This window comes from Sorghum bicolor, chromosome 7 (assembly GCF_000003195.3).
Source record: "Sorghum bicolor cultivar BTx623 chromosome 7, Sorghum_bicolor_NCBIv3, whole genome shotgun sequence".
NCBI lineage: Eukaryota > Viridiplantae > Streptophyta > Magnoliopsida > Poales > Poaceae > Sorghum > Sorghum bicolor.
The window spans coordinates 63,150,167-63,162,580 of NC_012876.2; the positions used below are offsets into that span (position 1 = coordinate 63,150,167).

General features: G+C 45.7%; 1 protein-coding gene across 3 annotated transcripts in view; it reads right to left on the reverse strand.

Moving 5' to 3' along the window:
• LOC8062421 (serrate RNA effector molecule) overlaps positions 1,092 to 12,414 on the reverse strand; it is a 46,241-nt gene continuing 34,918 nt past the window's right edge. For 2 of the 3 annotated variants that reach the window (XM_021464844.1, XM_021464843.1), the window contains 11 exons: positions 8,559 to 8,626; positions 8,101 to 8,155; positions 4,550 to 4,624; positions 4,248 to 4,322; positions 4,117 to 4,164; positions 3,941 to 4,009; positions 2,833 to 3,624; positions 2,693 to 2,741; positions 2,391 to 2,608; positions 2,109 to 2,312; positions 1,092 to 1,481 (listed from right to left, as the gene is read on the reverse strand). In XM_021464844.1, coding sequence (XP_021320519.1) covers positions 1,421 to 1,481; positions 2,109 to 2,312; positions 2,391 to 2,608; positions 2,693 to 2,741; positions 2,833 to 3,624; positions 3,941 to 4,009; positions 4,117 to 4,164; positions 4,248 to 4,322; positions 4,550 to 4,624; positions 8,101 to 8,155; positions 8,559 to 8,626 — 1,714 coding nt within the window. In that variant the 3' untranslated portion in view covers positions 1,092 to 1,420. Of the gene's footprint in view, positions 1,482 to 2,108; positions 2,313 to 2,390; positions 2,609 to 2,692; positions 2,742 to 2,832; positions 3,625 to 3,940; positions 4,010 to 4,116; positions 4,165 to 4,247; positions 4,323 to 4,549; positions 4,625 to 8,100; positions 8,156 to 8,558; positions 8,627 to 11,308; positions 11,735 to 12,414 lie in introns of those variants that run through there. The other variant, XM_002445798.2, reaches the window with a different exon arrangement.

The window sequence follows — 12,414 nt, forward strand, 5'->3', positions numbered from 1 at the left end:
AGTTTGTGGAACTATCATGTGTTATATACATATTTAGGAGGTTGTTTGAATTATCATTTGTAATGGCAGATTTGGATAATTTAGATGCAAAATTAGGAGGTTACTTTATGTATTTTCGTAACGATAGATCCAATGGCTAATATCAACGATGATGGTTGTAGTCTACCAAATTAAAGGTAAGATGTTTCTGATTATTGTAAAAATTTCTATAATTTATCTTTTTTTTTATACCTGCCTGGTGAGATTAATGCGGAAACATCTCTCGTGATAAAAAAAAAAAGAAAATAGAAGTTGCATGCACCGGCAACATCCACATATGCCATATCAATACGATACGATCATACGATCGGCCAGGCAACGGGAATCCTGAGGAAGCCAGCAGCAGCAGCAGCAGCATACGGTCATACACCATGGGGCACATTATTTGGATCCAATCCAAATTTGTGATCCGTCCAGGATCCGCCCCAGTCCGGTCCACATTGCGTGCCGCAAACCCGGGTGTTCGTCGGTCGCACACGACACATGCTCCTGCTCCGCTCCTACAGCGCCCTGCCACCCAATAGTACTTGTCCTCGTCCGTCTCCCTTTCGGGGCAGTCCACCTCACGCGTCACGGCTTTGCTTGCACGCCGGGCACGAGAGAGAGAGAGCTTCGGTTCCGGCGGTGGTGGCAGGTGGCCGACAGCGACCACCGCCAGCAAAGGAAGCGTGGCACGTTTCGGCGAGTCGATCCTTCGTCAGCAGTGCTGATGCTGACTCGGCAGTGTGTTTCCACATGTTGTCCAGATTGGGTCAGCAGATACAGGCAGACTGGACTGGACATACAGCCGTCCAGCGGACCAGCACCAGCCTCCAGGTCCAGGGACGGAGCTTCCAAACAGTTTCCATCCACGAGCTGGACCAACATGCTTGCCAGCTCCCACCGATCACGGGGAAGAATATCTGGAAACAGCCCCTGGCACTGGCAGGCAGGCAGGCACAAATATAATATAAACTGAGCACACGCCAGACGACAACACCACATGCCGACCCACTTGCCATTTGCATGTGCAGTGGTGAACGTAGCAAGGTACACATACATCAGGACAGAGATGACCAAAAAAAATTTACTCCAAGATAGCAAGGAAAGATTACTTGCATCCAGCCATCTAGGACATGTCTCCAAGGAGAAGGAACATAGTTGAAAAATCTTTCACATTGCACAAACTGAGGCAACACCTTGTTTAATGGTGAGGGGTTGTAATGTACTTCCTGAGTTCCTGTGTTACATTTTACAAACACTGAGAAGCTGACAGCTCTGGAGTCGACACACAAATGCCTGCTGGGGTTCCTCCGCAGTGATTCTAGGGACAGTAAGGTGTTTTGTTTTCCCACTATTATGTTACCTACAAGTATCTGGAGGCACATGAAGTGGAGGAAGTCTACAAGCTTCGGTAGTCCATGACAGTCACTTCGTCCTCTGGAGCATCGAGGTCTTGGTAGCTGCAAGCACGGTAAGGTCAAAACTGGTGAAAGGTTGTACCAAAAACACCAAATGATTATGCATTGGGAATACGTTTCGGAAATATCTACTGATAGTTCACATCAATAGGTATCCAAATCCATTGCATAAGGCTGCTTATTCAAAGCGCAAAATTTGCATCACTAGTATATGGAAAGACGTATATCCTAGTCAAGTATACATTATAAACTAGCCATATTCCAGGCGACCATAATCTGGTTGTAGAAGTACTAAAACATGGTTGAGAACGACTTGGACTGCAGATAGAGTTCCATAATCAGACCATTCTTCAGCCAGGACATTTTTCAGGGTGCACAAATTATGAATAATCCACTGGCAGCAATCAGGAGTTTCAATTAGCCAATCAGCTTAAATTCTACAGTCAATTGTTTAAATTTGGTACTCAGACTGACAAGAAATATGCCCCAATGTACAAATCAAGTCAAATGTAAAATACAATGATACCAAATTTAAGTTGTCAACAGATAATCAGTTATGCATGCCATGTAATGACCTTGGAAATGAATTGTTTTTACTTATAGAGTGATGACTTTCTGAGAAACACAGTGCAAACTGCAAAGAGACTTGAGATATAAATAAATACTAACCTTCGTATTCTACGAGGGTCATGCATCTGATGAGGCGGAGGAGCAGTAAAGATTGGGGATGGACCACGGATTTGGGGACCAACACCTCTCCCTGCTTTCCTAGGATGTGGACCTCCAGTTGGCTCAAAAGGAGGTGGCGCACCCTGATCCCTCAACATATGCATAGCAACTTCCGGTGGTGCAGGAATAAACGGTCCGAGCGGACTGCATGGAGATGAACTGATTGAGTACATTGTTGACCATTCTAATTTCAAAATCAGTCAGGAGAAGTTCCAGACTTACCCAGCACCAGGCACAGGCATTAGAACCGGGGGAGCAGGAATATCTGGAGGGAACGCACCATGCATAATTGGATCACCAAACGAATCATAAATAGGATCGTCAGGATTTTCACTAGACCCATCATGTGTTGGTGAATCAACATTCCTGTCGAACCTATGATTACCACGCTCATCCCTCAGCCGACTCTCTATTGGTGGCCTTTGTCTGCCTTTTCCCCTCTGAACATTGATCCGTACAAACAGTTAGACAATAATTAATGCCACCAATTTGCAAGTGAGTACAAACTTAGTGACGAGGCTTACTGGAGCAGGTTGCTGCATGATAGGCGTACCACCAGGCGCCTTTGGGTCACTGCATTTGAGATAAAATTTCTCATAATCATCTTGCAATTTTTAAACCTAGCTAACCTAATAATTAAAAGAATGGGATTGCAGAAACGTACTTCATATAGTTCTCAAAGTAAATATCCTCTCTCGCTTTTGAAGTTAGATCAACCACCAAATCTGCATGCTTCAGTTTAAGATGCTTCTGGACAAACTCAGCGGCATGGAAAAGTTTTGTGCAGCCCTTGGCTCCACATCCATATTTCCAACCATACTTCTCATCCCTTATTTTCCTCACATATGGATCCAAGACTTCAGTAGCAGCTCCATCAATCTTCTCTTTTGCTTTCAACATTTCTAATGGATCCTGACCTTGAATTCTGTCTTGCCAGAATGAATCAAGTTTATTCTCCCATTCGGCGCCATTTGAGCTAGCCCCATTATATGTCCTCGCATCAGCTTTCACATGCCTTAGGCCTTTAGGTTCATTTGTCTCAGACATACCATAATAGTCCACACCATGGATACGCCATAAATAAGTAACAAGAGTGTCCAGCAACTCAGCACCCTCAAGACCCTTCACAGTAGATGATCCTCGTATTATAACAATTGGCCCCATTGAACCATGTGACTTATCCCTGTCTGATTTTTCATGGTCACTACTTGAGAGAACGCTGTTTTCAATACCCTTCTCAGAATCAAGTTTACAAATGAGAGCTTGAGCTTGCTCAATGTCAATCCGAATTCGACGAACCTCAGAACTAACTGGGTGAGCCTTGGGAGCAGCATAATATGAATCATCAGGACCCTTTCCAAGTTTCCCCTTTTTACCATCCCCTTCCACAGCATCTAGATTTTTACTGCTATTATTTCCTGATTTGTTCACTGCCGAACCCATCAAACCTGGACCTCTGTACAGTACAAAAAAATAAGTATAATAATTAATACACTCTTAACGACTGCATGTGTGCGCGCATGTGTTACTGTGGGCTGTGTGTGAGAGACAGAGTCATTGTGCGTGCATTGTTGTGTGCATGTGTGTCATTGTGTGCCATGCGTGCGCAGTGTGTGTGTGTGTGTGTGTGTGTGTGTGTGTGTGTGTGTGTGTGTGTGTGTCATTGTGTGCCATGCGTGCGCAGTTTGTGTGTGTGTGTGCGCGTGTGCGTGTGCGTGTGCGAGAGAGAGAGAGAGAGAGAGAGAGAGAGAGAGAGAGAGAGAGCATCTCACGTGTCTAGACTTCCACTTTGCAATTGTAGGAAGAAATCATTTGCAGTAGTTCTTGCCAGTTCATTCCTTCTGTTTGAATAGACAATAGTGATAGCTAAGATGGCATAGAGAAAAGGCATTGCAAAAATGCCAGAACATCATGAAGATGGCAGAAATAGACTAAGAAAGTAGTAAACCTTTCAATGACATTTTCAAGGTTTGTAGGATGGTACTTATTTCTTAACCTACAAGAAAGAGATGCAAATTTAATAGTTATTGAAGAAGATAAGATGATACATCACATTGTTGTAATATAAAGAACCATTACCAATCTTCATCCTTATGGAGGTCAAAGTATGCTTTCTTTTGAGTTGTGATGTACTCTGACTTGTACTCCTCATATCTATAAATAAATAGGATGAACTAAAACGTCAAACTGCATTTCACATCAGCCATAGAAAAAGTGTACCACACACAGCAGAAATGTGCATTTCACATCAACCATAGAAAAAGTGCAGCACACATAGCAGAAATGATTCTTTTGATTAAAAGGGAGGAAATTTGTTTGCAGTAAAAATATATGCCTGCCAAAAATTTACAGTACAAAAAAGGGAGGTCTAGCACACACACCTGCTTTGAGCTTCAACTGGCGAAACGTCATCTTCAAGTTCCTGAATGAACTGCTTGTATGACATCAGTCCTTCCCTGTAGAGCATCAGTGTTGTTCACTCTGGTTGTTTACCGTATTTTTTGTATATAACAAAAGGAAACAAAAGTAATAGTAGCAAATAAAAATAAGGTGAAAATGTCAATTAGATCCCTCTGTTAATTTCGTCTATATGCACAACCCTAGATTTATTTTCTATGAACCAAGATTCGTTTGAAAAGAGAAGTGGATGGGAAGAGGGAAAAAAGGAGATGGTGGGTAGAGGATTAGGTGGATCGATATGTCGTCTTTACCTAAGCCACGTGGATCACATAATAGATGTGATTTTGGTTGTATGAGTTGTATAGCATCAAGCAACAAAACATGATGAGCTATCGCGAACTGATCATAGATCAACCGGTTGGGTTCCTTGTGGTGAAACCTGCCCACCTGGGTTCAAGTCCTCAACTTGGCACAGGTGCTCGCATTTTCCTGGATTTATTCCAGGATTTAACGGCGCTATGCTTTCAGTGGTAGACGACGTCCCCGTCGACAGCGAGGCGCCTGTGGTGACTTCATGAATCTTGAGATCTGCCGGCTCAGTCCATTGGAGGTGCTCATAGGGGTAGGGTCTGCGTATGTGTGTTCGTAGGGGTGAGTGTGCGTGCATTGTGAGTGTCTGCGTTGTACTGTGTAATTCTCAAAAAAAAACATGATGAGCTATCGTTTGTGGATTGATTGCAACATCGGCGTGAGAGGCATCGTGGACCACAAGGTCCTGCTCCATGGGCACCCATATCTGAAGCGTCGTTTCAACATGTTCCTGCCGGAGCAGTACAAGCTCAGCCTGCTCAGCCTCAGGGACGACGACCAGCACGAAGTGCCAGCAGCCGATAGTGTACAGGGAAGGCCCACACAGTGTGATTGACTGAATCAAGTGCTATCTTCGCCGGGGGCACGATGCAAACTAGCCACAAAGACAAACAGATCATGCTCAAGGCATTGCTCCTGCTCGCCACAGCCGCGTGTGGCTGCTGCTGCCTCCATTGGCTTGTGTTGGTGCTGACGAAGAAAGTGCTATGCACATACGCCTATCGAGCAGTAATAGTGTGTGTTACATTATTAGCGCTTTGGTCAAGTTCTAATTGTGTATATGCTCAAAACCACCATCAGCGAAAAATAGCACTGTCCCCCGACAGTTGCGGTTCTCCTCACTATCTCTTGCGCGTTCATGTGTTCTAGGATAGCCACTGTGCTCATATTGCTGTGACTTGTGTTCCTGAGATCAACATAGGCACCTAGCGAGCAGTAGTGCCAACATGGGGCACGAGCTGCCATGTTTCATGGAGCAAGCTCATGCATCGGGCTGATGTGTTGTTTATGGATTGATTGCAACATCAGCATGAGAGGCATCATGGACCGCATGAAGGTCCTGCTCCGTGGGCACCCAGATCTAAAGTGTCGTTTCAACATGTTCCTGCCGCAGCAGTATGAGCTCAGCCCCAGGGACGACGACCGGGACAAAGAAGTACCAGCAGCCGATAGCCTACATGGAAGGACCACACAACGTGATTGACTGAATCAAGTGTTACCTTCGCTCGTAGCAGATCTGACATAGACGAAGCGGTGGTGGAACAGGGGCGCACACGCTGTGGCCGCGTGCCAACCAGATGACAATGGGGACGACCCCCCCAAATGCCAGGGCCGGAGTCAAGTTGGACAGCTCCGCCGGGAGCACGATGCAAACTAGCCATGTGGCTAACGGATCGTGCTCAAGGCACTACTGCTCACCACAGCCGCGTGTGGCTGCCGGTGCCTCCATTGGCTTGTGTTGGTGCTGACGAAGAAAGTGCTATGCACATACGCCTAGCGAGCAGTAATAGTGTGTGTTACATTGTCAGCGCTTTGGTCAAGTTGTAATCATGTATGTGCTCAAAACCACTGTCAATGAAAAATAGCACTGTCCTCCAACAGTTGCGGTTCTCCTCACTGCTTTCTCTTGCACATTCATGTGGATCACATAATAGATGTGATGTTGGTTGTATGAGATGTATAGCATCAAGCAACAAAACATGATGAGCTATCGTTTGTGGATCGATTGCAACATCGGCGTGAGAGGCATCGTGGACTGCATGGAGGTCCTGCTCCGTGGGCACCCAGATCTGAAGCATCGTTTCAACATGTTCATGCCGCCGCAGTACGAACTTAGCCTAAGGACAACGACCAGCACAAAGGAGTACCAGCATGGAGTGCACATACGCGTTCGGTGCGGTCATCATGACAGCATGGAGTGCACGCTCGTCCCACTCCGCCGGCGGCCACCAAACGCTGTTCAAAGGACAAGACTGCCCTAGCTCCTGTTGTATCGTCATCGTGGACGACATGGCCGCACACCCAATAGCTACTCCCGTAGGGCCTCCACTCGAATTCCTTCAGTGTCGTGAACACCGCATGAGTAAACCCCTGGTCCAACGCCTAGTGGACGTCGTGCTACAGGGAAGCTCTAGGCACGTCACCTGTCGTCAGCGAAATCTAAGACGCTTGCCGTCGCTAGTCAAGGCTCAGGGAAGTGCTCCCAGACCCAAAGCTGTAGGATGTGCATCGATGCCGAGACGGACAACAATGGGGAGGACCTCCTCCCCTAGGAGGATGTCAAAGTCGGAGTCGAGTCGGACGATGCCACCGGGAGCACAAAGCGAACTAGCCACAGAGACAAAAATGACACGTTCTCCAGCGTGACCGTGCCTTCGCCCAGGCAACACGAAGGTGTTGGTTTGGGAGGAACAGAAGGGCACGAGCAGGAGCAGCACGCCCTCGCCGCACGCAATACGTGGTCTCGAGGATCCGCTTTGCGTCGGGTGGCTGACGGCATACAAGGTGTGGTGCCCGAGTGAGGGCATCGGGTGGCCAGTGGCAGATAGGGGCTGGTGCCAAAGTGGGCAGCATCGAGCGGGTGGCGGCAGTCTTATAAGCGTCGCAATCACACGAGTCGCATTAGGCCGAATGTCTGCCTCAATCCTTCTGTGTTATGTGGGGGGGCATTGGAGTTTTTTCCCGTGGTATGAGTTGAGGAGAATATATTGAAAATAGGAAAAGAGATAAAATGAGAAAAATCCCTCAAATAAAAGGAGTTTGTGTGTCCAGGATTGTATTTCCAAAGGCTTCTATATTGGATGTCAAATGTAGGGAGGTGTGCATATTGCGGGTTAAATATCAAAATTTCTCTTTGTGCATAGATGTAGTGGATGCTAAGGATTATCAAAGCAGAAACTCTATTTCTACTTTTGATGTGTGTGTTTTGGTATTTTTTTTCTTTCTTAGTGTGTCTTTTTCTTCTTCTCTTCTTTCTATTTTTGGTGGGTGTTCTCACCCTTGTACTAAAACCTATTATTCCTTCTATAATGCAATGAAATGCAGCTCTCTTGATGTCTTGCATGTTCGAGAAAAGTATCATAGTGAAAATCATGACAATCCTGACAACAGTCGCTCCTCAGAAAGTAAAAAAAGAGAAGCCAATCCAGATTTTTATGTGTACCTGCGACTGTTCCCAGGTCCCTCATTCCATCCACCGCGTCCAGAATCCGACCAATCTATACATCACATGGAAAATTATAGTTTAAGGAACATCACTACCAAGTACCAAGAAATTTCAAACATAAGTAGCTTGAAATGACAACACACACATATGAACCGATTCCAATGTGTACAGTATAGATTATGTTGTGTGCTTGTGCACACTCAAAGACTTGACTTAAGAAAAAAAAAACATTTGCTATAATTGTGATCCATTCCAATGTGTACACTACATATTATGTTGTGTGCTTGACACACTCGAACAAGATCAAGAGAAACAAATCAATTACGGGGAAAATGAACTAGATCGGCACTTAACTTTTCAATCCCTTGTCCAACTTACAACAAATAATATATATTTACAAAAATGACAATTTGACAACTAGAATGTAATGGCAATCCTTGCTCACTAATTCATACCTGGTGCACGACTTGTATATCGGCCATCACCGCCTCTTCCTCCTACGCCCCCAAGACCATTTCCATACCTAGGAAACAAATCACAGAAACTTCAAAAACTGACGCAACGCTCAAAAGATGTGGCAGAAATTAGAACTGGGGGACCAAGTTATCAAAAACTCGTCACATCTTTCTGCTCATAGCTACAGCACTGCCTAGAGTTCCCAAATTGAAAATTTGAAACAGCAAATCCGTGCATATAGAACTAAAACCTACAGCAGTTTCAAAGCATCAAAGTATATTTGCTTAATGTAGAAAAAGTAACACTACGAGCTTTTGAATACACAAATTTAGTAACACATTCTCATGCAGAGGAAACAGTGAAGTGATACCATAATCTACAACAGTAGCAAAGCATCAAGAAATATATTTGCTTAATTAATGTACAAGCCACAAGCATTTGAAGACACGTTATTATTAGTTGAATAGCAAGCATTCACAGGAAAGCTTCCATTGATGGTGTTGCAGAGCAATGTTATCAAGCCGTCCGAAAATTGTGGTAAGTCATTCCTTATCGGTGATCCCTTGACCTCAATTAGGTCCACCAACCAATTAGCTCAGTTAGGTTTCTAGTCGTCCAACTAGTCATTGACTTAACACAAATAATTGTCCAATCAGGGAGGAGAAAAACTAGGCTGCATGTTGCGTTTAGGATATTATTAGGCTAGCAATTTGGCCCACCAGTCTAGGATCCAGAGTTCACAGCAATTCACAAGTGATTCAGAAACCGTGGTTTTAAACTTGAATACTTGATGCTGGGCTGTTTGCTTTCTTTACCAATCAATGTTATCAAATCATCTAATGAATCCTAGTCGCCATGGCACCGATCAGCCCGACTAATCATAGTGCATAACTAATCACAATGGCACCGACCAGCCCAACTAATTGCGATTAATGGTGGTGAATACTACATGCATTATAGTACATACAACCTGATACGGTCATAACATATAGCATATACACCCTTGATACAATACGAAGGACATGAAGCAAGGATGACTAGACGACTGGCTAGGGAAGACTAACCGGGCTATTAGTCGTCTGATCGGTCCCCTTACGACTAGGTGACTTGATAACATTGCAAGGGTTCATTATAAAAGTACAGAACAGATTCCTAATGTAATGAAGCAATTTTCTTATAGCCAAATAACATATAAATCTTATAAAATTCAAACAAGCCTCATATCTTACTTTATTCAATATTAACACTTTAACACTGCCATCATAGTTCTCAAGGCGTCGCCTAGGCGTCCAGGCGCCCCCCCATCGCCTTGCAGAATGGGCGCCTAGGCAGGCAAGGCGGGCGCCTAGGCGAGCAAGGCGGGCGCCTAGGCGTCCAGGCGCCCCCCCCCCCCCCCCCCCAATCGCCGTGCCTCGCCTTTACGCCGTAAGAACTATGACTGCCATTACAACAAATAGCATGCATTGAAACCTCGCGTCACAGTGTCACATTGCAGCCTATGATGCCCTCTCATCGATATAGCTAAACAAAACAAAAACTGTAATTTCCAGTACGCGCCAACTGATTTTCATTGACAGCACCTAGACAGCCTTCCTTTTTTCTTCTTGTTTAAACTACCAAAATAAACTCCCCATTCCGTCCACTCCCTCATATGCCACCATGATCAATTTCCAACACAGGACTACAGGAGACTAATCTCAACAGCTTTAAAAACTACCGCAGCATTCAAATCGACGTGCAAGAATAATAAATAAATAAATATCTGGCAACAAAACCATCACATGTATTACCTTGTTTCTGCTCACAGCTATAAACCACTTCTCAGATGGGGACAACAAGCCCATGCAGATAAAACTGTGAGAAGTTATTAAAGATGCAATGTGCCAGCAAATATGCTAGCTTCACATGGAAAAGGGACATCACAAGACTAAAAACGTACAAGTTATTAACGACACATAAGCACAGCCACTGCAGGAAGCACAGGTCATTGATGGTGTTGAAGGGATTCAGGAGCTAAACAGAAGAACTAGGGTATCCCAGATATCCTCAATGTGTTGAAATCCCATTTGCCATGCCACCTACTGCAAGACACAATCTCTCTAATCCCCATAGCTAGACCTATCTAAAATAGCAATTTCTGACAAGCAATGCTCGTATCAGCTCCAAGGCTCCAAGCTAAACTCCTGATTCCGATGCCCCACTCATCGCCCTGCTCGCTCCCATGCAAAGTTCTCAGATAATCCGCAGAGAAAACTGCGAAAAGCTATTACAGCTGTGACACGTCATCAAGAGACATGCTAGCTTGAGATAAAAACAAAAAAGGAACATCATACAAATTATCAATGGCGCATTCGGTCCAATAGTAAGCACAGTCACTGGAGGAAGGTCAGGTCATTGACGGTGTTAAAGGTATTCAGAAGCTACACAGAGGAACTAAGAACGCTCAGATATCATCCTTAATGTGATGAACCGAACCTCAGACTGAAGTATTGCACACTGCAGGTCACAATCTCTAATCTACATTCTACACGGCTAGACAAAGCCAAAAACAGACTGAACCTCAGACTCAAGTATTGCACACTAGGTCACAATCTCTAATCAACACACAGCTAGACCCCCAAGCCAAAAACAGCGATGTCCAGTAAGCACCATACAGTTTCCACTGACAGCAACAAGCAGAACACCTAGCAAGCTCCGATCTGCTCCTCTCATCCATACGGTAAGCTAAACTCCTGTAACGCCCACTCACCTCCTGTCGTCCTGGTCGTGCCCTCCTCCGCCGACTGGGCCGAGCCGGCGCCGGTCGAAGCCGCCACCGCCGTCCTCCCTACGCCTCTTGTGCGGGCCCGGCGGCGGGGGCCCTGGCGGCGGCGGCGGGAGCACGGGCGAGGAGGCGCGGCCCCGCTTGCGGTCTCCGCCGCCGGTGGTTGCCGGGGGTGGGGACGCGTCGGCGACCTCGGCCATGGCTAGGGCCCCGGCGAGATGCTTGCTAGGGCACCCTGCAGTCTGCCCGCGCCCGCCTCGATCTGAAGGATCTCTCTTCTCGGAACGGGACGGGTCGGGTTGGGATTTGGGAAGGAGGAGGAGAAATCAATCGGACGGGGACGAGGAGCCGGGAGAGGTGCGTCGGGCACTCGGGACTCGGGAGGCAGAGAGAGGGATAGCTGGGTGGGGATGTGGGGGACGTGTAGCGGCGGAGGGTCTCCTGACGTGGAGAAGGAGAACGCCGTGTGGGGTCGGGATTGACTTGCTCGGTTAGGCTGGCGGTGGGGCCGGCTTCAGTGTGGCCCAGGTAGCAGAGGCATGGGAATTGCTTGGTTGGCGGCGGCAGGGGCCCTGCTTGGTTTTGCTTGAAAGGTAAAGAACAGCTCGAAGATCTTTCCGCATAAAGTTCGAAAATCTGGTGGCTCTTGTTTAGTTCACAAAAATTTTCAAGATTTCCCGTCACATCGAATCTTTGGTTACATGCATGGAGCATTAAATATAGACAAAAATAAAAACTAATTGCACAGTTTACCTGTAATTTGTGAGATAAATCTTTTGAGCCTAGTTACAAGTAAACTGTGCAATTACTAGGCTCAAAAGATTTATGCGAAAGTGCTACGGTAGCCAAAAATAAAAATTTTTGCGAACTAAACAAGGCCATATCTTTAAGACAGCCATGTACTATTTCAATTTCAAATCAAAAAATGCTCCAATTTAGAGAAATCTGAATCTAAAGTTTTCAATTTCAACTTTAAGGTTTTTGATGATGATGATTTTGACCGTGTGGATTTCACTAAACTCTTTCCAAATTACTATGGCTCCTGCGAAGCTTCAGCCGTCACGTTCTTTTTCATGTGTTGTCTGGATGCG